Raw genomic sequence first — 27,263 nt, forward strand, 5'->3', positions numbered from 1 at the left:
TGGGGGTGAATGGGTGACAAGCACTGAGGGGGGCACTTGACGGGATGAGTACTAGGTGTTATTCTGTATGTTGGCAAATTGAACACCTATAAAAAATAAATTTATTATTAAAAAATAAAAAGTGAAAAACATTAAAAATAAAGCTAAATCTCTCTTCATCACTTCTTCGCAGTCCTCCCTATTGTACATGATTATTATCAGTTTTGTCTATTTTGAGGCAGAAACTATATGGGGTTGTTTTATGTACAAAGTATATGTATAACATAATGTCATGCTTTTAAAGCCTCATTATGTTTTCTTTTTTTTTAAATTTTTTATTTATTTATGATAGTCACACACACAGAGAGAGAGAGAGAGGCAGAAACACAGGCAGAGGGAGAAGCAGGCTCCATGCACCAGGAGCCCGACGTGGGATTCGATCCCGGGTCTCCAGGATCGCGCCTTGGGCCAAAGGCAGGCGCTAAACCGCTGCGCCACCCAGGGATCCCTCATTATGTTTTCGAGATGGGTCCATATCACATATAAGCTCTTCAAAGGTAGTGATCTGGTAGGATCTTGGGCATTATAAATGTTTACTATATCTGATGCAATTCAATTAAAGCAGCATCAAGGTATCTGGGCAAAGACATTGTCTCTTCTGCAAAGGATTTCATGCCTGGCTAATTCACTGAGCCTCTGTGATGGGTCAAATATTTCTGATGATATAGTAAGAACTTTGCTGTACTCTCTTTCAATTAAAAAAAAAAAAAAACTTTTTGGAGGGCATCCTGGGTAGCTCAGCAGTTTAGCGCTGCCTTCAGCCCAGGGTGTGATCCTGGAGACCCGGGATCAAGTCCCACATCAGGTTCCCTGCATGGAACCTGCTTCTCCCTCTGCTTGTGTCTCTGCCTCTCTGTCTCTCTCTCTCTCATGAATAAACAAGTAAAATCTTTTAAAAAAACTTTTTGGAAAAACATTCATGGGAAAGGGGAAATCCTGATCCTGGGAAAGTTCTCAAAGGGAAACTTTGAAGAAGTATCAATATTTCATACTTGCATCACACTTCTTACTTTGCAAAGCATTTCTAGAAATGCTGTTGAATAATCAAAAAATTCATATAGATATTGTTATTTCCACTTTACAAACAAGAAGCTGATGCTCAATAGATTAAATGACAAAAATAACAATTTGCAAATAACCAAGTTGGGACTTGAATTCAGGTTTTCTAGTTTAGAAAAAAAAAACAAAAATAAAAACAAAAACTTTTTGAATAAGGCTGCATGTCATAGTCCATGGAAAAAAACTATTTGCCATAGGATGTACCATTCTATTTTTTAATGGTTAGGAAACAAATTTAAATATGAGAACGGAAGGGAGATTTGCAGAAAGTGGCAGCAGACTTCAGTTTTTCAAAATTTCTTCAAACCACTCCACAGAAGACAGACAAAGCACCAGGATGGTAAAATCAAAACCTACAAACAACAACAAAAAGGTGATAAGGCATCTCACAAACTCCAAAGCATGCATAGATAAAGATAAATTACTGATAGCTCTAAGAGCCAAGTGGTATTAGTATCTGTCAGAGATAAATTAGAGAAGAGTAATAAGATGCTGACTGGACCCCAGAACAGGAGAAATCCTAACTATCAAACAGATACTCTAGGCAGCATAGGGAACCAATTCGCCAAAACAAAACAAAAAACAAAACACCTGAAATTAGAAAGGGTTTCTGACACTTCAGTTTTGGGGAGAGTGCAAGAGGTCAACTGTAAAGTGTGAAGGTACCAGAAAAGTCCAGGGACTACGAGTTTTTAAAATTAAACTTCCATGACAAAGTCTTATGTTGGGGAGAATCTGCTGGAAGTTATTCAAATTGACTAGGACAAAAAGGCAAAAAAGAAAGAGATTTGAAGTGTAAAAACCTTCAGTATTTCAGTAATTAAAATGTTATTTGCGGGGATCTCTGGGTGGTGCAGCGGTTTGGCGCCTGCCTTTGGCCCAGGGCGCGATCCTGGAGACCCGGGATCGAATCCCACGTCGGGCTCCTGGTGCATGGAGCCTGCTTCTCCCTCTGCCTGTGTCTCTGCCTCTCTCTGTGTGACTATCATAAATAAATAAAAATTAAAAAAAATAAAATGTTATTTGCCATTAGATTTTGGTGTCTTTACCATGTTTATGTAGTATCTTCATAGTCTCATGAAATTTTCAAAAATTGGAATAGCTGGTGAATTTTAACAATTTTTGGCATGTATTCTTATGTTCACTTTTTTTATCCTTTAAGTTTTGTAATGAATTATGATGATGCATTTCTTAATGCCAAACTCATGCTTATGTTTCTGGCATAAAATCTTTTTGAACATGGTATTTTCCTTCAATACACAAGATTTGTATTTCTTTTTTGCCTTTTTTATGATACTCATACTCTTTGGTTTTGTTTCTTATTTTTCTGGTAGCATAACTATGAAATCATTCCAAGACCAATGTCATGGCGATGTCCTTCTTCTAGGAGGCTTACAGTTTCAGGTCTTACATTTAAGTGTTTAATTCATTTTGAGTTGATTTTTGTGTATAATGTAAGAGTCCAATTTCATTCTTTTGCATGTAGATGTCTAGTTTTCCCAACATCATTTGATGAGGAGACTATTCTTTCCCAATTGTGTATTCTTGGCACCCTTGTTGAAGATCAGTTGGCCACATCAGTGTCAATTCCTGTTTCATTTGTCTGTGTATCTGCCTTAATGCCAGTATCGTATTGTTTTGAATACTGTAGCTTTGTAATACGTTTTGGAGTCAAGAAATGTGATGCCTCCAAGTTTGTTGCTCTTTTTAAAAATTATTTATTTATTTGTTTGTTTGTTTATTTATGAGAGGGAGAGAGAGAGAGAGAGAGAGAGAGAGAGAGAGAGAGAGAGAGAGGCAGACTCCATGCAAGGAGCCTGATGCAGGACTTGATCCTGGAACTCCAGGATCATGCCCTGGGCTGAAGGCAGGTGCTAAACCACTGAGCCACCCAGGGATTCCCCTGTTGTTCTTTTTCAATACTGATTTGGTGCCATCCCTCTTAGTATTGCTTTTGCTACATCTCATAAGTTTCAATGTGCTGTGTTTTCATTTGTCTTGAGGTATTTTCTAATTCCATTTTTAAAAAGATTTTATTTATGAGAGAGAGAGAGAGAGAAAGAGGCAGAGGGAGAAGCAGACTCCCTGTGGGGAGCCTGATGTGGGACTTGATCCCAGAACCCTGGGATCAAGACCTGAGCCAAAGACCAATACCAATGTTCAACCACTGAGCCATTCAGGTGCCTCACTAATTTCATTTTTTAAGAGGGGAGAGGGGCAGAGGAAGTGGAAGAGAGAGAATCTTAAGCAGTCTCCATGCCTAGTGCAGAGCCCGACAAGGGCTTGATCTCAGAACCCTGAGATCACAGCCTGAGCCGAAATCAAGAGTTGGTTGCTTAACCAATGGAGCCACCTAGGTGCCCCTCAACTGTTTAAATTTAAAGTAATTACTGATAGTGAAGGATTTAATATTGCTATTTTGCTGTTTTCTGTTAGTCCTGCAGTTCTTTGGTCTGCCTTTTCCTTTCTTCTGTCTTCCTTTCTGTTTTGTTGAATTTTTTGGTATTGATATGTTGTAATTCCTTTCTTTTTTCTTTTTTTTTTTTTCCTTTCTTTTTTCTTTTGTAATTTCTACTGGTATTTTTTGTGGTTACCTTGGGGCTTACATAAAATATAGTTAGAAGAGTCTATTTAAAGCTGATAACAACTTAAGCTTAATCACATAAAGAACTCAACATTTTAACTTCTTCCCTCCCCCTACTTTGTTATTGCCATTGAATTAGCATCTATTCATATTATATCTTTTAATATATTTTTAGTTACTTTTAATACTTTAGTCCTTCAACTTTTATACTAGAATTAAAAATTACTTACTCATCACCATTACAGTGATACAGTATTCTGTATTTATCTATATATTTGCCTTTACCAATGAGTTTCATATATTTTTTTAAAGATTTTATTTGATTTACCCCAAAGATTCAGATGCAATGAAACGCTGGGACACCTGCACCCCGATGTTTATAGCAGCAATGTCCACAATAGCCAAACTGTGGAAGGAGCCTCGGTGTCCATCGAAAGATGAATGGATAAAGAAGATGTGGTTTATGTATACAATGGAATATTACTCAGCCATTAGAAACGACAAATACCCACCATTTGCTTCAAAGTGGATGGAACTGGAGGGTATTATGCTGAGTGAAGTAAGTCAATCGGAGAAGGACAAACATTATATGTTCTCATTCATTTGGGGAATATAAATAATAGTGAAAGGGAATATAAGGGAATGGAGAAGAAATGTGTGGGAAATATCAGAAAGGGAGACAGAACATAAAGACTCCTAACTCTGGGAAACAAACTGGGGGTGGTGGAAGGGGAGGAGGGCGGGGGGTGGGGGTGAGTGGGTGACGGGTACTGAGGGGGACACTTGACGGGATGAGCACTGGGTGTTATTCTGTATGTTGGTAAATTGAACACCAATAAAAATTATTTTATTAAAAAAATAAATAAAAATAAAGATTTTATTTATTTTTTCATGACAGACACACAGAGAGAGGCAGAGACATAGGCAGAGGGAGAAGCAGGCTCCTCTCCTGGAGCCTGATGCAGGATCTGATCCCACCGGGACACACCCTGAGCCAATGGCCGACTTTCAACCACTGAGCCACTCAGGCATCAGGAATTTCATATTATGCTATTGTGTTACTTTTTAACATCCTTTCAACCTGAAGAACTCCCTTTACCATTTCTTTTTAAGGCAGTTCTAGTAGTGATGAACTCCCTCAGCTTTTGTTTGGGAAACCTTTATCTCTCCATTTTTGAGGGATAATTTTGCCAGGTAAAGTAGTCTTGGTTGGCAGGATTTTTTTCAGTTTGAATATATCATGCAACTCCCTTTCAGCCTACCAAGTCTCCGAAAAACAACAACAACAACAACAACACACACACACACACACACACACACACACACACAAAAACACTGAGAGTCATAAATGTTCCCTTGTATATGAGAAATCACTTTTCTCTTGCTTCTTTCAAACTCCTCTTTGTCTTTGATTTTTGACAATTTAATTATAACATATCTCAGTGTGGCTATCTTTGGACTACTGTTTGGTGTTCTCTAGTTTTCATCAATCTGTATGTACATTTCCTTCTCCAGAATTGTAACATTTTCAGCTTCTATTCCTTTGAATAAGCTTTCTGATCACTTTTTAATCCCCTGTCCTCCTTCTGGGACTCCTATAATGTGTATATTGCTCTTCTTTATGGTATCTGCTAAGTCCCTTAAGATTTCATTTTCATTTGTTTTCTTTTTGCTCCTCTGACTGAATTATTTCCAAGGATCTGTCTTTGAGTTCCACTTATCCTTTCTTCTGCTTGATCTGGTCTGATATTGAACCCTTCTCGTGAATTTTTTAGTTCAGTTATTGTGTTCTTCAGCTCCATTTCTATTAAAAAATATATATATATTCTACTGCCATGTTGAAATTATCACTTTGTTCATGCATTATTCTCTTGACCTCAGTGAGCATTTTTATTATGGTTATTTTGAATTCTCCATTAAGTAAATCATAAATCTCCATTTCACTAGGGTTTATTTCTGGTGATTTATCTTATGCCTTTATTTGATACTTATCTGCCTGATTCTTTATTTTCCTTGACTCTCTCTGTTGGTGTTGGTGTTTTAAACAAAGCATGCACCTCCCTCAGTCATCATGGACTGGCCTCATACAGAAGACATCCACCGATCAGTCTGGCCAGAGATTCTGGGCATCTCTACAAACTCTTTACTTCCCCCAGGAACAGCAGAAAGCTGTGTTTTTGTCTCTTTGCTCTGTGCTAAGCCATAAGGAGGAGCTATGGCATTCCATCAGTCCAAACCACAATCTCTGTTCTTTGTCAGGTGGCTACATTGCATTAAATTCTCAAGGTTCCAAGTCTATAAGACTGATGCCAGTTTTAGAACAACCATGGAAAAGTTGGGACATATGATATATAAATTATTTCCTTCCTCAAGGAGAAGCCGAGCTGGGATTTTTCATCTTCTCACTCTGTGATGAGCAGGGGTAGATACTATGATGTCTATCAGTCCAAACTGCCATCTCTGTTCTCTCCCAGGGAAGCCAGACTGTGCAAGTCCCATCAGAGCTCCAATATTATGACAAAAGCATCCTCTGGAGAGCCCTCCCAGAAAATGTAGGTACTGGAAATGCAAATCAACCCCCTTCTTTCCTGTGGAAGAAGCTGGGAGCTGGGGTGTGTTTGTCTCTTTCTGATTATATAGCACTATTCCAGGGATAGGGATCCTGGCAAGAAGGTGTCCCCAATGTCCCTATAAGCTTTGTGAGTCTGGTTGCATGTTCACTTGGGGTACAGGAGACTTTCAATTAGTATCTTGATTTCTCAAAAAGAGAATCTGTGAAATGCTGCTGTATATGTTTGTTTCTGAGGGAAATGAGGGTTCAGGGTTTACCATTCTGTCATCTTGCTAATGTCCCCTTCCCCAATTGCTTATTGCAAAATTCCTGATTTTTTTCATCACTGATTTTTAGTTATTCAATGGGCATAAGAGAAAAATATGTACTTTCTGTAGGAAACAAAAATCATATGTATGTGTATAAAATATCAAACTTGTTTCTTTTAATTTTTTTATTGGAGTTCAATTTGCCAACATTTAGCATAACACCCAGTGCTCATCCCGCCAAGTGCCCACCTCAGTGCCCATCACTCAGTCACCCCAACCCCCCGCCCACCTCCCTTTCCACCACCCCTTGTCCATTTCCCAGAGTTAGGTGTCTCTCATGTTTTGTCACCCTCACTGATATTTTCACTCATTTTCTCTTTCTCTTTATTCCCTTTCACTAATTTTTATATTCCCCAAATGAATGAGACCATATAATGTTTGTCCTTTTCCGATTAACTTATTTCACTCAGCAGAATACCCTCCAGTTCCATCCACGTCGAAGCAAATAGTGGGTATTTGTCGTTTCTAATAGCTGAGTAATACTCCATTGCATACATATAACACATCTTTTTTATCCATTCATCTTTCGATGGACACCGAGGCTCCTTCCGCAGTTTGGCTATTGTGGACATTGCTGCTATAAACATTGGGGTGCAGGTGTCCTGGCATTTCACTGCATCTGTATCTTTGGGGTAAATCCCCAGCAGTGCAATTGCTGGGTCTTAGGGCAGATCTATTTTTATTTTTATTTATTTATGATAGTCACACACAGAGAGAGAGAGAGAGAGAGGCAGAGACAAAGGCAGAGAAAGAAGCAGGCTCCATGTACCGGGAGTCTGACATGGGATTCAATCCCGGGTCTCCAGGATCGCGCCCTGGGCCAAAGGCATGTGCCAAACCACTGCGCCACCCAGGGATCCCCAGATCTATTTTTAACTCTTTGAGGAACCTCCACACAGTTTTCCAGAGTGGCTACACCAGTTCACATTCCCACCAACAGTGCAAGAGGGTTCCCCTTTCTCCACATCCTCTCCAACATTGGTTGTTTCCTGTCTTGTTAATTTTCACCATTCTCACTGGTGTGAGGCAGTATCTCATTGTGGTTTTGATTTGTATTTCTCTGATGGCAAGTGATGCGGAGCATTTTCTCATGTGCTTGTTGGCCATGTCTATGTCTTCCTCTGTGAAATTTTTGTTCATGTCTTTTGCCCATTTCATGATTGGATTGTTTCTTTGGTGTTGAGTTTAATAAGTTTTTTATATATCTTGGATACGAGCCCTTTATCTGATACGTCATTTGCAAATCTCTTCTCCCATTCTGTAGGTTGTCTTTGAGTTTTGTTGGCTGTTTCTTTTGCTGTGCAGAAGCTTTTTATCTTGATGAAGTCCCAATAGTTCATTTTTGCTTTTGTTTCTCTTGCCTTCGTGGATGTATCTTGCAAGAAGTTGCTGTGACCAAGTTCAAAAAGAGTGTTGCCTGTGTTCTCTAGGATTTTAATGGATTCTTGTCTCACATTTAGATCTTTCATCCATTTTGAGTTTATCTTTGTGTATGGTGTAAGAGAATGGTCTGCATGTGGATGTTCAATTTTCCCAGCACCATTTATTGAAGAGACTGTCTTTTTTCCAATGGATAGTCTTTCCTGCTTTGTCGAATATTAGTTGACCATAAAGTTGAGGTTTTTGTTTCTATTCTATTTTGTGTGTATACCATTCTCTATACTGATATTACTTACTATTACTTACTATACTGATAAATTCTGTGAGATATATACTATATTTAAAACTTCCTCTTAAATTATGTTTTTATCAGCTGTTCCTAATATTTCTAGTTTTTTAAATGTGTTTGGCAGTCGTGTTTTTTTTTAAAAAACTTATTTTGCAATAATTCAAAAGAAATTTCAAATAACATAGAAAGGTCATATAAACCTTTCACTGAGCTTCTCTCCTTTGATACAGAAGAATATCACAACCAGGACACTGATATTGTTACAATGTGTATAGTTCTATGCCATTTTATCATATGTGTAGATTTTTGTAAACTACCACCACAATCCAGATAGAGGACTATCCTATCATCACAAAGTTCTCAGTCATGCTACCCCTCTATATAGTTACACTACCACTTCTTGCCCACCCCGCTATCCCTAAGCCCTGACAAACACTAATATGTTACCCATCTTTATAATTTTGTCATTTCAGAAGTGTTATACAAATGGAACCTTATAGTATACAACCTTTGAGATTGCATTTTTCGCTCACCATAATGCCCTTGAAATCCAGCTAAGTGTTGTGAATCAATGGTTCATTCCTTTTTGCTGCTAATACATGACATGGACTTACCACAGCTTAACCTTTCGCCTACTGAGCAACACTTTGGCTGTTTCCAGTTTTTGGCTATTACAAATAAAGCTGTGATTTTCTGTATATAGGTTTTCTTAAATATTTTATTTATTTATTCGAGAGAGAGAGAGAGAGAGAGAGAGAGAGAGGCATAGACACAGGCAGAGAGAGAAGCAGGCTCCATGCAGGGAGCCTGATGTGGGACTCGATCCTGGGTCTCCAGGATCACACCCTGGGCTGAAGGCAGTGCTAAACCGCTGAGCCACCTGGGCTTCCTCCTGAGTACAGTTTTTATGAAGACATACATTTTCATTTCTCTGAGATCAATATCTATAACCCTAATTGCTAAGCCATGCCATTTACTTATTTTTTTTATTACTGGAGTTCAATTTGCCAACATGTAGCATATCACCCAGTGCTCACCCTGTCAAGTGTCCCTCTCAGTGCCCATCATCCAGTCACCCCAACCTACTTATTTTTTTAAAGAAACTTTTCTAGAGCAGCTAAAAAATTTTATACTATCAGGAATGTATGAAAGATCTAGTTTCTCTGCATCCTTACCAACATTGGACATTGTGTCTTTTTTTTCAAATTTTAGCTGTTCTAATGGGTCTGTAGTGATCTCTCATGGGGCCTTAATTTGCATTTCTCTAATGCCTACTAATGTTAAGCATCTTTTTATGTACTTGTCTGCCATCCATATACCCTATTCAGTGAAATGTCTCTGTTTTTTGCCCATTCTCTAACTGGATTGTTGAGTAATGAGAGTTCTTTATATATTCTAGATGAGTCCTTTATCAGATATGTGTTTGCAAATATTTTCTCCTGGTTTTTAGCATGTCTTTTCATACTCTTAACAAGGTCTTTTACAAATTAAGAGTTTTAACTTTTGATGAGGTCCAATTTACGGATTTCTTTTATGGATCATGCTTTTGGTAGTATGTTTAAAAATTCCTCACCAGCCCTAGGTCCTGTTCTATATTTTCTTCTAAAAAGTTTTAAAGTTTTACATTTTACATTTAGATCTGTGACCCATTTTAAGATGATTTGTGTATGTGAAGTTTAGGTTGAGGTCTTTTGTTTTGTTTTGTTTTTTAATCTATGGTATATCTAATTTTCCAGCACCATTTGTTGAAAAGATTGCCCTTCCTCCATGCAGTTGCCATTACTCCTCTGTCAAAAACTAGTTGGCCATACATATATGGGTTCTCTTTTCTGTTTGATTGACCTATGTATTTTTCCCATCACCAAAACCAGTCTTCAAATTGAACAGAGTTCTTCCCGTATGTTATTCTTCTCCAAAATTATTTTAACTGTACTTGTTCCTTTGCCTTTTAGAAAGTTTATATTTCATAAATATATTTAATTTTTATTTTATATGTATATAAAACTTCCACATTATATACATATATCAAGTTAACATGTTATACACTTTAATATATATGCAATTTTCTTAATGAATTATATACCTCAATAAAGCTGGAGAAAGGGTAAAGAGAAAAAAAGACCAAAAGCTTGATAGAAAAAGGGGAAAAGACATGAAAAAATAACTGTTAGGAGATACAAAAATGTCCTTAAACATATTAAAACATGTCCAAATTCATTCAAAATTAGAAAAATACAAGTTATTTTTTTATTTTTTTAAATTTATTTATGATAGTCACAGAGAGAGAGAGAGAGGAAGAGACACAGGTAGAGGGAGAAGCAGGCTCCATGCACCAGGAGCCTGACGTGGGATTCGATCCCGGGTCTCCAGGATCACGCCCTGGGCCAAAGGCAGGCGCCAAACCACTGCACCACCCAGGGATCCCAGAAAAATACAAGTTAAACAATACTGAGATGCCACTTCTCACCTATTAGTTTGGTGAAAATTAAACTCTGTGACATGGTAACATATCCTGTTGCTTACAATGTGGGAAAATAGGCACTCTAATATATTGTTGATGGGAATGCAACTGGAAAAACCCTTTGAAGGGGAATTTGGCAATATCAAACAAAGTTCATCTACAGTTAGAGACACTGCTTCCCCATTTTGTGGAGAAAATTGCTTCCACAAAAATATATATGTGCAAAATTATTTGTTGATGTTGTGTGTAATTTCAAAATAATGTAAACAACTGCAAAGTCCATACGTAGAAGAGTGATTACATAAATCATATCCACAAAATGGAATACTATGCAGCTGTAAAAAAGACATAGAATGAGGAAGATCTCATTGACCTGCTATGGGATGATTTACAGGATGTATCTTTAAGTTTAAAGAAGAAAATGCAAAATTTTATGCTACATTTATATAAGAAAGGGAGGATATGGGCACCTAGGTGGCTCAGTTGGCTAAGTGTCTGCCTTTGGCTCAGGTCATGATCCCAGGGTCCTGGGAACAAGCCCTGCATCAGGCTCCCCACAGACCTTATCCTCTCTGCTTCTCCCTCTCCCTCTGCCCTTTCCCCTGGCTTGTGTTCACTCTCTCTCTCATGCCCTCTGTCTCTGTCTCTCTCTCAAATAGAATCTTTAAAAAGAAAAAAAAAGAAAGAAAGGAAAGAAGGAAGAAAAGAAAGAAGGAAGGAAGGGAAGAGAGGAGAAGATACAAGAGAATATACATGTATTTGCTAATTTGTGCAGAAAGAAATACAGGAAAAATAAACTAAGTCCTATTAAGATTGGTGGTTGGGAACTTGGTAGAAAGAAGTAGGTCATGGAAGCAGATTAAAGGCTCAAGGAGGTGTACTCTGCATATTTTTTGGTATACTACTGAGTTTTAGAACCGTGGTAATATTTCACAAGCCCTCAAACTCATCATCATCATCCAAAATGCGGGGGGAAACCCAAAATGAAATATGAACAGTAACATACAAACTTAACTGTATTCGAAATGAATAATATCATCATACTGAGTAGGTCTAGATAGAGAAGTACTAACCCAAATAATGTGAGAAAACATTATTTTGACCTCATAAAACTAGGCTGATGAGAAAAAAGAACAGAGACATGGGTTAATTATTCTAATACTTTACATGTATTCTAGGAATAAGACAATAAACATACCGGGAATAACAAAGAAAAAAAGAAAGAAATAAAAAGGGACTGGAGGTTTGAAAAGGGATGAGTGGTACAGAGTAGGAATGATACAAAATGTGACCTACACAGAGATCCACAAACCCCTGCTCTGGAAACCTTTCATTTCAATGACTCAAAAGAACAATGAATGACAGGAGGGGAAGACTTCCATGAGGACTGGGACTAAAGGAAGAAAGTTATACCTTTTTCTTTTCTTGGGGCCTCATCCTGAGTCATAGTACTGGCAGGACCTATGAAAGTTTCCTCTCCTTGGTATACTCCTCTATGAAGACAGCAGGAACTCAGTTAAGAGGCACTAACACTGTTGTGCTTTGATGAAGGTTGCAAAGTAAGGACACTCTGAGAAGAGAGAGCACAACAGGAGTAGAAAGAACCACAGTCAAACGACAGATATCATATAACTCTCAGGTAGAAGCAGCTATCCTTGCAACAGGCAGCAAAGCTTTGAGCTTTAGCTAAACAACTGTGTCACTGGCAAAGATTTGGATCTCAGGGAAGGCAACTAAGACATGGGTGCAAGACTATCAGTTGTTTCAACTGGGCCATGACAATGACAACCCTAGTTACTTTGCCTCCCTTCTGCCCTTCCTTCTATGAAATCAAATGGTCACAAGTAAGGTTAGGATGATTTTTCTTCCAGGAATTCCTGAATGGGGCATTTGAGAATGAGCCCTTCCTATACTGAGTTGCACATAATTTTATTGCTAATAGTAACTATTCTTCAAGGAATGCATTATAAATGAAAATCTCTTTATTATAGAATAGGCATCCCTAGCAACTTGATAATATTCAAAGGACTGGAAGAAAAAGCAGAAAAAGTGTCCTATATCCTGCTCATACAAGGAAAATGGCCTATTATTAAATTGAAGCAAAAGAAAGGATTATTTATCAAGAAATTCCCTGTTTATACACATCAAAATGGGATACTGGGTTGGACATGCCTTTTATTCAGGACAACTGTATGTTCAGGGGGTGACTTGCATTCTCTTTTGACTATCAGCACTTGCTCAGGGCTACAAAGGGAGTCCTGACTTTATAGGACACTGTCTTTGGCATCAAGTCTAAATATACTTCAAAGAATTTTGGGCATATATTTTTCATCATATCTTTAAAATCTGGTTAGTCTTGTGCAGTGAGTGGAGATAAACAAGAGGAGTTCTTAATCACTTCACAATTTCAGAGCAAAATAGAACCCTCCTCGGTTTCAACAACCTTATGTGGCCACTCTCCAAGTATGCAGCAATGTTTATTGTGGTTGACAATTTGCAGTTCCAAATGTGGAATAATAATGTCACCAAGACAAACAGATGGTAATGGATATTCCTGTTAACAGGTACATGAAGGAATTAAGTGTGACAATATTACTTATTGGGTTGAAGATATGGACAGAGAGAAACTTAGTGAAAATCTTCCTGAATTTGCAAGAAATACTTCAAAATTTTATTTTATTTTATTTTATTTTTAAATTTTATTTATTTATGATAGTCACAGAGAGAGAGAGAGAGGCGCAGAGACACAGGCAGAGGGAGAAGCAGGCTCCATGCACCGGGAGCCCGATGTGGGATTCGATCCCGGGTCTCCAGGATCGCGCCCTGGGCCAAAGGCAGGCGCCAAACCGCTGCGCCACCCAGGGATCCCCTACTTCAAAATTTTAACTGCTAGAGAGCCTGGCATCTTTTGAGAAGGGTGAAGCATAATGTTGCTCATATGATCATTAGCCAAAATCTTGGGAGGTACCAGAGTCAGAGTCATGCATTTCTTAATAGTATCTGTACTGCTAAGAATTCTCTTTTTTTTTCTTTTTTTTTTTAATTTATTTATGATAGTCACAGAGACAGAGAGGCAGAGACACAGGCAGAGGGAGAAGCAGGCTCCATGCACCGGGAGCCCGATGTGGGATTCAATCCCGGGTCTCCAGGATCGCGCCCTGGGCCAAAGGCAGGCACCAAACCACTGCGCCACCCAGGGATCCCCTGTACCCCTGTACTGCTAAGAATTCAACCAGTGTTGAATCTTTCTGTCATGAAAAGATACCACATTTCGCAGCTTTTATGGCTTATGAGCTTGGCCAAAACTTGGGAACAAAGCATGACTATGACCTACAAGTGTCATTGCCAGAACCTCTGTCCTATGCATGAATTTCTTACTGTCAAATGGACTTCAGCAATTGTAGCTCTGACTACTTCCCCTAGCAATTGCATAAGCACAGAGACTACCTTTTAACAAACCTGAGCTCTGGCACTCCCTTGGAAAGTCATATTGTAAAGGGAAAAAAAAGACACTAGGAAAGGAAAAGAATGTGATTGTGAGTATCTTGAATATTAAAAGGATCACTATTGTCTGCCCTCATGCCAGCTGAAGAAAGGTTCAGATTATACATCTGGGATCCTTCTACAAAACCTGAAAATTTCTAAACCTGCTGCCTCAGAGTAGATGAGTGTGACCTGTGAACACTGTAATGGCATCTCCAGGTGATGCCAGATAGATATCTACAAGCAAGATGGCACTCCTTACAAAGAACAAGGTTACTGTTACCAGGGCTGATGCTGAAGCATCAGTGTGTTAAAATTTTTGGAAAGGGCACAAAGGTTACCTGGAAAGCTGGTATCATTACATAGAATACCAAAGGGGGCAGGTTTGAAAACTGTGGCAGTCAATCAAAAGGGATGACTAACATCTTTAGTAAGTACAAGGCCAAAGACACAAAATGTGAAAGGCTGTTGACTGAACTGAAAAACATCAAACGCTTACCCAGTTCCCCATGTAGGACATGTAGTATTGGAGAGCAGAGTTTTGTAAAGCCATAGACAGAAATGATGAGAAGAAGATGAAGGATGGTACCCGACGTGGTCTACAGAAGATCCATATTAATCAAACCTGCTTAGATACCACTACACTCCACTATGACTACAACCTGGACAAATGTCATGGAGGGGTATTCACAAAAATTTTAAGAATGTCACTGTGTCTACATCTATACCCCTCCTACATGTGAATCAAAGGGTTATAGGGACAGTTTGAATAGTGGCCCAACTCTACATGTTCCCTCTGACTCTCAGTATGACAAAAAGCTAATAATCCTAATCTGGATCTTGCCTAGCCTTTTACTATTTCTCATTGCTGTTATCTTTTTGTTTACTTACATCCACTGAAGATCTAACAGCAGTGTCACTGCAAAAAATTCATCAAAGCAAGATTAACAAACCTGACAAACATTTGATAATTGCCTTCTTTCTGGTAATAAAGCTGAATATGAAGTCACATTAAAAGGCCTTTTTTTTTTAAAGATTTATTTATTTGAGAGAGAGGGAAGGGTAGAGAGAGAAAGAAAGCGTAGAGGGAGAGGGAGAAGCAGACTCTTCACTGAGCATGAAGCTTGATGTAGGGCTCAATTCCTCCATGTGGAGATCATGATCTGAGCAGAAATCAAGAGTCAGACGCCCAACTGAGCCACCCAGGCACCCCACTAAAAGAAATGTTTAAGAATTGGACTGGACTCTGTAGCTTTGATGTCCCTCAAGTTCTAGGGAAATAGGAATTCTTCCTTTTTTCCATCTGTCTCTCCAAATGTTGAATAATTATTCATTTTAAATTAAAAGAACTTAAAGCAGCTCCTTATATGAAGCAATCTTTCTTGTTCTGTGCCATCCAAAAATCAGGTTTCCAGAGATACGGGGCAATGAGAGGCCTCAAGATGTGATCTTGACATAACAAGGAGAGTTCATCCTCCATAGTAAGGCTGAAGTTTATGACCTTGAACTTAAAGAGCTATTACTGAGCACCCTAACATTTCTACAGAGAGTTCCTTCAAAATGATCTCTGGAACTTATGATTCAGAGCACCCATTGTAATCTATTCTGTCAATCTGCTCTAATCTTAAGGATTTTTCCTTAGATCAAAGGAGTATGTCAGATGAGAAGTATCTCATTACTAGCTCCAGGTGTTTTAGATGATTCTCATTCCAGTCACTTTGTCTACTTGGCTTTCCTCTTCATTTTTGCATCACAGTATCTATTGCTCTGGCCTCAGCAGATTGGCTTTGTTCATAACTTTTCTTTTTTATATTTATTTATTCATGCGAGACACACAGAGAGAGGCAGAGGCATAGGCAGAGGGAGAAGCAGGCTCCTCACAGGGAGCCCGATGTGGGACTCAATCCCGGACTCCAGGATTACGTCCTGAGCCAAACGCAGATGCTCAACCACTGAGCCACCCAGGCATCTCATGGCTTTGTTCATAACTTAACTGGAGAGGACAAACATCACTTGCTGTTTGATTAAAGAAGGAAAGGGGTACCTGGGTGGCTCAGCTGGTTAAGTGTTTGACTCTTGGTTTCAGCTCAGGTCATGATCTCAGGGTGCTGGTATAGAGTCCTGTGTCAAGCTCCATGCTCAGTGCAAAGTCTTCTGGTCTTTCTCCCTCTGCTCCACTCCCTGCTCTCACTCTCTCTCAAATAAATAAATAAAATCTTTTTAAAAGGAGGAGGAGGAGGAGAAGGTAGAGGAGAAGAAGAAGAAATGGATTAGACATTTCTACTGTTGAATGAGGCTCTGCAGTCTGGGAATCTTTTCTTTCCCAAAAGGTTCAAATTCTACTTACTAGCCATTCATTCACTTACTCATTCATTTATGCTATAAATATATATTGAGCACTTACCAGTAGGTTAAACCATGTAAAATTGACGGTATTAGGCCATTTTCACCTACAAAAATGGTAATTTCATATGGTCCAACCTAATTCTATATCCAGGCACTATGAAACCTACCTTTAGATTTCTGCTTATAAATGAGAGGTGAGAGTTTTTGATACCTAAAATTTCTTTTAATCCTGATTTCTTATAAATATTATTATCCCCTGTAACTTCACAAGATTGGCCTTAATTTCCTAGAGCAGATAGTCCCTACTGTCAAGACTTAGAACAGTACTGAACAAATAAGAGACTAGGGTGTGCCTGAGGATCCCACCATCAGTTTTTTGGTAGTTACTGTTCTACTTTCTTCTGAGTTTCAAATACTCTTCAAAGAACAGAAACCTAAGACTTTCTTTGTCCAACCTCAAAGGGAATAACAATACTGGCAAAATATGACTGCGTGCCATCCTACTTACCCCACAACCATGGCTGGAGTAGAGAACCTGAAATGGCACATATAAATAACAACCTGGAACTTATCTAGAAGAGATTTAAACAAATCTAGTATTCACTGAGGTGACAGGAGTCTATCTCTTAGAAGGACAGTGACTTCACCTCCCTGAACAAAGACTTTTAAGAATCACTAGTGAATCTGAGAATAACAGAGAGACCCTGCTCAAATCAAGAAGAAAAGCTACTAACCACAGCACTACATCCTCTTTCACTTCCATAGTTTAAGGCATGGTTGGAAAAGACTTGAGATGTTATTCCCCAACACTCTTCTCAGTCCATTAGTGTGGAGTAATTCCAGTACCTGGATGTTCCAGTATTACAGTTTCAAAGGATGGTGGAGGGCTAGTAGCAAAAGTAAGGGTAGACTCCATTGTATCTAGGCCCCTGCTATAGAATCTCTTCTGTGAGCATAATAATGGTGTTTGAGTGTCTGCATCACGCCGAGCCTTTTGCTTTAGTTGGTAGAACTTGTACTGGGTCCAGCCATATACTCCACAGTTGAGCAGACCCTGGGATGATGCTGTTAGAGCCTGGAGGAGATGAAGTGATGGAACCCATCCTTCAGATTTTCAAAGATCAAGGGAATAGTACCCGTTCCCCTTATTTATAAAGCATTGTTATATCTCCTATATCTCAAACATCAAGATCTGGTGTCAGTTTTTTATATTTGTCTAGCTCTTCCTGAACTTACTCTTCACACTGTACCTTGTTACGGATGACTGAGACCTGGTCATATTTCTTAGCATATACATAAGGGAAACGAACTGGTTTCAATGCTCTTCCTTATTACCGCCATTTCCCAGGCGAGGCTTGAGAACAATGCCCAATCAGTATAATCAGATAACCCAAAAAAACCTTAAGTCTGATGAAAGAGGTAAAGTGAGAATCATTCTATTTCTGTATTCCTCTTTCCCCGTTTACCTAGAATAGCTAATTTATCCCATTCAATTCATCCTGAATGGGAGAAAATCACCACTATCAGTGTTTCATAAAAAACATTATCTGGTAGATCTTGTCTTTTTGTTACCCATTCCTAAAAATAACACCAATAAGATGAAGTTAACTAGAGATACATATGCTCTGGAATGCATGGCAGCACTTTCACAAAAGTATCTGCTTTGTGAGGAAAATTTCACATTCTTCATAACTGAATATAAATAATACATTTTCTCTTTTGCAACACAGAAATAAATATGCTAAGGGAAAAAACTGTGCTTACTGCATAATGGCAGTATAAGAGAACAGGATAAGAGGGTGTGAGAAAAGATGTTGAAGGTGTTACCTGGAGAACACAGAGGGCCATGTGAAGCTTCATGTCCTGTGGCTTAGTTAGCTTTATGATCATCAGAATGACAACTGTGAAAACACAAAGTATAAATCTTCTTGCCAGCCGCACCTGTTTGAGCATAAAATTCCCAAGTCTACATGCCTACATACTGTGAGAAATAAAGCTATAGGCATAATAAAGACTAAGAATGAGATTAATCAGTTACATAAACCACTGGGCCTTCGGTCTACAACTTCTATTCCTCATTGACTAAACTTTGCAGGTTATTAGTGTAGCAATGATGATAAGACACACTATGGGAAGATAAGTTGCACTTCTTAGCATTTCAGAATTTATCAAGCTCTTTCATAAGCATTATCCGATCCTCACTACACTTTGTGTAGTACAAAGGACAGGTGTTAATACCTCTGAGTTCTATCAGGATGTTTCCTCTCTTAGGTTTCATTTCATGTCCAATTACCTTAATGTCTAAAACACAGGAAGAAAAAGAAGAAAGTGGGACCAATATAGATTTTACAGCTGGACAGGAATTTTACAAATTGCAGTCATCCTTCTTGGTGAGACCATTTTGCTTGATCTGAACCCAGTAGGTGCCCTCATCATTCATTACCTGGCTCTTTCCCTTAAGATACCTACCTGGACCCCAGCAGCAAAAGAAAGCCACTGGGTAGAAGCGAACTCGCTGCTCCACAATATGAATCACTGCCCACTGTTCACTCCCCAGGAAGCCAGTTGATTTTACAAACTTCTTATACAGAGTCTGGGCTTGGATAAGTAAGACCTAAACATGGGTACAGCAGTGAGTAGTTTGCCTAAGGCTTGGCCAAACTTCCCAGCTCTAGCTTCCTATTGTTGTAGAGGGATCACTTCTCTCAGGATCTGAGAGCAGAAAATTTCATTCTCCTGTCTTTGCCATCAAAGACTGGCTTTTTCTGAAAGAAAATAATCTTCAGAGTCAACTTTTTGCTTGCCCAAGGGAAATGGACAGATAGCCAAACCTGTGGTTACAATGTTCAATACATAAACTTTACATCAACTCTCAGGCTTTTTTTTCCTAAGTGAGGCTAATCACAGAATGTATGGGAAGTCAAAGCTAAGATCTAACCAGACCCTTTTTAAAAACACTTCACTAGAGATTGTGTTAGAAAGTATTCTGTGCTTAATACCCTTAAAAGAAACACTTTACGGGATCTCTGGGTCGCTCAGCGGTTTAGCGCCTGCCTTTGGCCCAGGGCGTGATCCTGGAGTCCTGGGATGGAGTCCCGCAACGGGCTCCCGGCATGGAGCCTGCTTCTCCCTCCTCCTGTGTCTCTGCCTCTCTCTCTCTCTCTCTCTCTCTCTCTCTCTATGTCTATCATAAATAAATAAATAAATAAATAAATAAATAAATAAATAAATCTTAAAAAAATTCTTTTAAAGAAACACTTTAGCACCATGGCTGAGCTTAAATTCTCAACTCTAAGCAAAAGAAGTTTTAAGAAGTCTCTTTTTGACCTTAGATGGAAAATAGATAGTTTTCCCCTTCCATTTGGGGGCTATTCAAATAAGATTAAGTTAATGAAAAAAATATATAAATCAGTTCAGAAGTCCAACAAACTCTTTATGGGGAATAAATTAGGCAATAATCTTGGTACAAATCTTGGTAACAAATCTAAAATTTTCCCTAATAATCTAGACCCATTTTCTAAGTTAATAAGCCAATTATTTAATTAAATTTAGCCATGTAATTTCCTTTCCCTACATACACAGAAATCAAAAGGAGGCTTTTACTTATTTGGGAATATTTATGTCTAGTAGAATCAGTTCTGATTCTAAATGCCCACTGAAGCTTGAGTTATTTTTTTTTAAGATTTTATTTATTTGAGAGAGAAAGAGCATGGGACCATGAGCAGGGGGGAGGGGCTGAGGGAGAGGGAGAAGCAGACTCCTTGCTGAGCCAGGAGTCCAACTCTGGGGCTTGATCCTAGGACCCTGAGATCATGACCTGAGCTGAAGGCAGACACTTAACCAAATGAGCCATCCAGGCACCCGAAGCTTGGGTTATTTAAAGAGGCAAACAAGGAAGGGACAGCCCTGGTGGCTCAGAGGTTTAGTGCCGCCTTCAGCCCAGGGTGTGATCCTGGAGATCCAGGATCAAGTCCTACGTCAGGCTCCCTGCATGAGGCCGGCTTCTCCCTCTGCCTGTGTCTCTGCCTCTATCTCTCTCTGTGTTTCTCGTGAATAAATAAATAAAATCTTTAAAAAAAAAATAAAGAGGCAAACAAGAATCACCAGGTGAGGCTCTGAGATACCTGCCTCTCTTGTCATTCAGTAGAACATCAAAACCATCCTAATATAAACTATTCATTTCACCCTCTTTACAAAGATGCTGATTTGAGCCAAGCTATCTCTATAACTTATTTTTAAGTTGTCAAAGGAAATACTCCATAAATTGATTTGGTACACATGTGCCAGCTGTGCCAGCAAAACAAAACATATCTGTGGGATAAATCTGGTCTGCAGGCAGTTTGTAATACTTGAACTAGCATGTGAAGAGAGGAGAAAATGACACTGAAAAGTAGATATGGCAAATAAAAAGGCATATTCGCTTGTGTGCTGATTTTGTACTATGCATTTATGTGTAAATAACATACTGTTACACGGCAAATTATTTTAACTGTACATCATTCTGATGATGTTAAATGAGTATTTAGTAAATGCCTAAGCCACTTTAATCCCAGTTAGACATAGCATAAATGCACATATAGAAAAGAAACCTTCTTCATTATTTGGAAAATTATCAAATTAAATCAAAGCATATTTCCTGTGTTCTGGAGTGTTAGCCTGTATAAAGGGTATACTTGATATATACTAGTTTTCTGGTGTGGTCTTCCATGAGGATCCACAGGAACATATATTAGTTAGTTCTAGGGTGAGCATAATTCTCACCTAGTGAATATAGACTCTTTCCCCACTAATCGTTTAATTTTGGGAAGCCCAAATACTGAGGTAGTAATTAAACTATCAATATCTCTTAGCTACCTTCTTAGTTCTGGGACTTTAGGAAATGTCTCTCCATCCCATTTTTCCCAGGCCCTGGAAATACTGCCATATCCCTCCAAATTCCCTTTTTCTAGAAAGGCATACCACAATGGTGAGGAGGCTGAGGAGAAAGCTGGTCAGGAAAATGGTGATCCCATAAAAATAAAGTGCACTACAGACTGATGTGTTGGCAGAAGGCAGTTCAGCCATGGCTGATGGTGAATACATCAGAATACACCTAGGAAGAGAATCAATGGACAAGAGTACTACTACGGATACAAGACTAGAGAGATACGAGAGATACCCATTTGGTACAACAAAATTTAATAAGTATGCAAATTTTACTTATCATTTTGCCAACCCTTGCCCATAATACCTTAGTCCTTCTCATATACACATTATCTTCCAGTCACTTTGCATTGTATTTCTACTTATGTATTTTTTGACTCGATTATACCTTGTTCTATAGACTACACCAAATTTCCATATTACCTTGTTCCAAATACAAACAACTTGGCCAGAATGTATGTAGAAAGTCTTTTCCATATCTCTATATGAAAAAGAAAAGGTGTAGTCTACCATTAAAATGATAGATTTGATCCTTGCTTACCTGTGGCTCTGGGTGAAGTTGTGGAAACATTCACTGATATTGCCCAGACAGAATACAGGTATCATCAACAGCAGAGGTATCAGGCTGGGAGGAAAAAAAAATATCAACCTAATATTCAGATATTTTTATGCTCTTTCCCCTTCATAAAATACTCTGTTCTTCTCTCAATTCCATCACCCCTCTACTCTCCACAAATACACACCCACCCACCCTCACACACATTTAATTTCTTCAAGAAAAGTGCCTCAAAAACTTTATGTATACTTCTTGTCCAACTGCTAGGTAAATGGAGTGGAGAATGCATTTCATATCTAAATTAATGAACCCTAACAGACAGTCTTTGGGTGTGGGTCAAAGTGAAAGGAAAAATCTAACAAGGAGTTCTGTGCTAACATTCTATGACAACCAGGAATAGCTTCATTTTCATCAGCCCCTTCCTGGGAGCTTTCTCAAGGTATACATTTAAATAATCCATTATTTATCTAGCTAAATATAGCCAGGTCCCTATAAGATGAAAAGACCCAGAAATAAAAGTTACAAACTCTTAACATCAACTCTGATAGGACTACTACTTTAGATGAGATCCAGACCCTTTGGGGGGTAAATACTTTTAAGACTCACCCAATGTGTTATAAAGGTAGATGAGATCTTGAAAGCCATCTGCTATAACTCTTTATGATATAAAAAGGGATTAGAAGTCCAAAAACTTAAAGGGAAATATTTGTTGAAGGTCACATAGAGTTAATGGCAGAATTAAGGCTAAAATGCAAATCTGTAACTTCAAACTGCTTGCTTTTTCTATCTGGGAATATGGTACCAATGATCCTATGTTTGTTGCTTCCAACTCAGGCTCTGTGAGGACCTAGGAGTGATAGACTCAATGGAAATAAAAGGCACTGTCCTCCTATTTGTTCCCACCTGGACCATAATAATGAGTTTACACCTTTCTAGAATGGAAAGCAAAAACCTTACCTTGACAAAATGATGGCTATTTGACCAATGTGACAAGTATAATCTATAACCTGTGAAAAGAATAAATACTAGTAAAGTCTTAGAATATTGTCAATCATAGTATAATAAATATCTGGTCATCACATACCACTTGAATAAACAAAAATCCCCAAGAGCCACCTTGCTTCTGTCAAACAATATTTACTACAAAATTCAAATAAATAGATAATTCCTGGGATGCCTGGGTGGCTCAGCGGGTTGAGCACCTCCCTTCAGCCCAGGGCGTGATCCTGGGGTCCCAAGATCGAGTTCTGCATCAGACTCCCTGCACAGAGCCTGCTTCTCTCTCTGCCTGTGTCTCTGCCTCTCTGTGTGTCTTTCATGAATAAATAAATACAATCTTAAAAAATAGATAGTTCCTTAGCATGGGAGACAAGAGAATTTTATCTGTATTACTATATTCTAAAACATACAACAACAGCCACAAAGAGAGCCTGTGGAAAGTACCCTAAAGTAAGACTTGGATATCACAATAAATTCTCTTAAGAATAAAGGTAAGTAGAAAAAAAAAAGAATAAAGGTAAGTAGGACTCCTCCCTGTTCTATTAATGGTTCAATCTATGCTCTTTTAGATCCAGGGAAGTGTGGACTTTTCCAACCTTATGGGTGGAGTAGCAGTCTATGTATAAGATGACCAGCAGAAAGCTTAATAAGCCAGGACTAGTATAATAGAGAGGGGTTATATAAGCCCCTTGGAAATAATACCCATGAGACTCTAGAAGAAAGAACATTCCAAACCCCCCAGCTATGTTAGACACTGAAAAATAGCTTACAGAAAAATGTTATCTATCCACCGGAAGTTTATGGTAAAAGACTTTGAACAGAACACTTTAAAGTGAGAATAGAATAGAAAATAAGTTTTTTTCTGTTCTGAGGTAAGAGTTTATATTATATTCTAGAATGGCATTGTTAGGAATCAATAAGCATTAAGTGAGCAATTAATCAATAATCAGAGGTGGGTAACTGATTTGCCCTAAAAACTATGGATCAGGAACAGTAAATGATTTCAAGTAAGATAGCCACTGCTGACTCAAATAAAATGCGAAAAAAGTAAAATTCGTCTTTGGTGATCTCTTCCACCTACGTCCCTTCATCTCTTTTTATTCTATCCTCTAGATGTCTATTCTATCCTCAGGCTAACCTGTGTTTAATTCTCGTTCTTACCTTGCTGTCAGTGAATTTCTGATTAAAAAAAAAAACCTTACTGATAATAGTTTAGGGCACAAGTCTTGCTAGGATATTTAAAAGAGAACTCAAAATGAAAAAAAAAATTTCAAGATTCCTGATATAAAGCTATGATGACAGAATAAAAGGCAGTGAGGTTAAAATTTGGGGTTGGAGTCTGTCTTCTTGGAACGATAGCATGAGTTATAAAGTACAGTATGTGCATTTCTATGCAAAGAAAACAGTAGAATGCCATATATAAGAGCTAATCTTATGTCCCTCCCTCCCCTTCCTTCAAAGATTAATTTGTTTTCCTCAAGCCTCAGAAAAATATCTCCTCATGTTGTTCCCATTCTTGGCTTTTGGTCTCATCATGGTAACTTCTTTAGAGAATGACTCTGTAGCCAAATAACATCTCCCAAATTCCAGTCTCTTAGAGCTTGTGAGTGAATGAATAGAAACTTGAAATATTAGCCATATAAGGCTGTTGAATTTTTTTAGACATTGATCTCCTTGAGGGAGGGAAATGAACAGTTTTTTGTAGTATCTTCCAGCTCTAGGATTCTAGGATCGTGTAGGCAAACATATAAAAGGATATATATATACATAGATAGATAGATAGATAGATAGATAGATATAGATAGATAGATAGCCATTAATAAATTGTAGGAAACTGAGAAACTCTACAAGTTTAAAATATAGAAAAGTAATTGTAAGTGTTGGCTCTCCAGAGGTAAACGAGAAAAAAACACCAGAATATAGTCCTGTGTTATACAATGTGATAGCCACTAGCTAAATGTGGTTAAATTAATTAAATAAAATTAAAAATTCAGTTCCTCAGTCACACCAGCTACATTTTAAGTGCTCAACAGCCACACATGGCTAGTTGTTACTCAACTGGACAGTGAATGAAATATTGTGATCATTGCAGAAAGTTCTATTGAACAGTATGCTTGGACAGACTATAACATCTTGTTCAGGATGCTAACTAAGGGAGATCCTTTGCATTAATTTTTCAATGATTTCCTTATTGCCCATTTTCCTTTCTGCAAAAAAAAGAAAAAAAAAGGAGAGTTTTCAAAGCATTCTCTGCTCCTTATCTTTTCCAACAATATATATCTAGAACAAGGCTAGAAACAAGCAAGAAGCATATCTTCTTTAGAAGTCAGTCAGATGATTTAGAGTATCACAGCATTTTAGAGCTATAAGGGACATTAAAGATCACACAGACCAATACTTCATTTTATGATGAAAACTGATACCCAAGAAAGGGAGACAATATGCCCCATATCAGATAGGAGATAAGTGACAGAACTGTGTCTAGAAGAAGACAGATTCCTTGATTTACCCTCAAATATCTTTTCACAATGCTATAGTACCATTTACTTGTTCAACAATTTTTTAAATTTAAATTCAACTGGACAACATATCGTACATCATTAGTTTCAGATGTAGAGTTCATTAATTCATCAGTTGCATATAACAGTGCTCATCACATCATGTACTCTCCTTAATGCCCATTACTCCATTACTCCATCCCTCCATCCACCTCCCCTCTAGCAACCTTCAGTTTGTTCCCTATAGTTAAGAGTCTCTCATGGTTTGTCTCCCTCTCTATTACCTCCCATTCAGTTTTCCTTCCCTTTCCCTATGATCCTCTGAGCTGTTTCTTATATTCCACAGATGAGTAAAACCAAATGATAATTGTCTTTCTTTGACTTATTTCGCTCAGCATAATACCATCCAGTTTCTATTCAAATTTTTATTGAATTTCATCATGTGTATGATAATATATCACTTTCATTTGGTCTAGAACTGATCTGTAGGCCCTAGAAAAAGGTAGGTGGAGAAGTTTTCCAGATTCATTTACTCCATGTCACTCTTAAATAAAAATTCCCCTTTAAAAAAACCACAATCGGGGTGCCTGGCTGGCTCAGTCACTGGAGCATGCAACTCTTGACCTCGGGGTTGTAGGTTCAAGCCCCATGTTGGGTGTTCAGAATACTTAAAGATAAAATCTTTAAAAACAAACCCACAACAGAATGGACACTGTAGAAGTAAAAAAAACAGGAATATTTAGTAAGATTTATATAATAATATTAAAATATATCATGACAACCAAAGAAAGAAATAAAAATTGCTAACATAATAAAAATGTTTTCTACCAAGATCACTTAGTGATATACTAAAAAAGAATCAGAAAGAAACTGAGTGTATATACAATTGCATACTATTCAGCAATAAAAAAGAATGAATTACTTATACATGCTATAATGGATAAACTTCAAAAGCATGATGCTAATTGGAATCAATCAGATACACGAGACTATATATTGGATGATTCCATCTATACGAAATGTCCAGAAAAGGAAAATCTATAGAATCAGAAAGTAGATTAGCAGTTGCCTAGTGCAGAGGGGAGAGCAAGAAATTAACAATAAATAGACATGAAGGATTTGATTAGGGTGAAGAAAATGTTCTGGAAGTGATTTATGATATTACTGTAAAAGCTAGTTAAGTCTGCTTTAGAAACCATTGAATGGTAACTTAAAATAAATTAATTATGTGATATGCAAATATGTACACATACACAAAAAATCCAGAGGTACTTAGTGTTCTCCTCTCTGTTGTCAAGTGTAATACTATACAGTGTCCCAAATTCTCTTTGAACCAAAGAAGGAAGACAGCTACTCCCCTGATCCATCTTGTTTTCTGATTACCACACTTTAACCCCCTGCCTTTCTGCAAACCAGTATCTGTTATCCACATGTGCTGAAGAAATACAGCAGAGCAAAACAGACACTCTTCTTTTCCAAAACTGTAGCCCAAATCCCATTTGAGCAAACTGTGTTCCTTCCTGACTCTTATTCTTTAGTAACTATGAAGTTTAGCATAGAGCTAAGATGGATGGAACCAGGCAGTAATAACAATACCGTAAATAATGTTTCCTATAATCAAAACCTTTGTTTTTTTTTGATGGCAGGAAAGAAGAGGAAATCTTTTCAACAGAATGGAAGCTCTGTGAGCACATGATTTTTCTTTCATTAACCTGCATGCATTCACGTACCCAGTGCTGAATGATAACACCATTTATCAAGAACAT

The 27,263-nt window shown here is 38.1% G+C and overlaps 1 protein-coding gene across 13 annotated transcripts in view; it reads right to left on the reverse strand.

Annotated features, from left to right (window-relative positions):
• The window catches only part of TMEM116 (transmembrane protein 116), a 138,400-nt gene that overhangs the window by 22,732 nt on the left and 88,405 nt on the right, over positions 1-27,263 (reverse strand). For 11 of the 13 annotated variants that reach the window (XM_049101827.1, XM_049101823.1, XM_049101822.1 and 8 more), the window contains 7 exons: positions 22,958-23,007; positions 21,986-22,069; positions 21,481-21,613; positions 18,991-19,135; positions 18,349-18,422; positions 17,368-17,596; positions 289-1,451 (listed from right to left, as the gene is read on the reverse strand). In XM_049101827.1, the coding sequence (XP_048957784.1) occupies positions 1,381-1,451; positions 17,368-17,596; positions 18,349-18,422; positions 18,991-19,135; positions 21,481-21,613; positions 21,986-22,069; positions 22,958-23,007 (786 nt within the window). In that variant the 3' untranslated portion in view covers positions 289-1,380. Of the gene's footprint in view, positions 1-288; positions 1,452-17,255; positions 17,597-18,348; positions 18,423-18,990; positions 19,136-21,480; positions 21,614-21,985; positions 22,070-22,957; positions 23,008-27,263 lie in introns of those variants that run through there. The other 2 variants (XR_003146595.3, XM_049101821.1) reach the window with 2 other exon arrangements.

Source organism: Canis lupus, chromosome 26, assembly GCF_003254725.2.
Source record: "Canis lupus dingo isolate Sandy chromosome 26, ASM325472v2, whole genome shotgun sequence".
NCBI classification, from domain to species: Eukaryota; Metazoa; Chordata; class Mammalia; order Carnivora; family Canidae; genus Canis; species Canis lupus.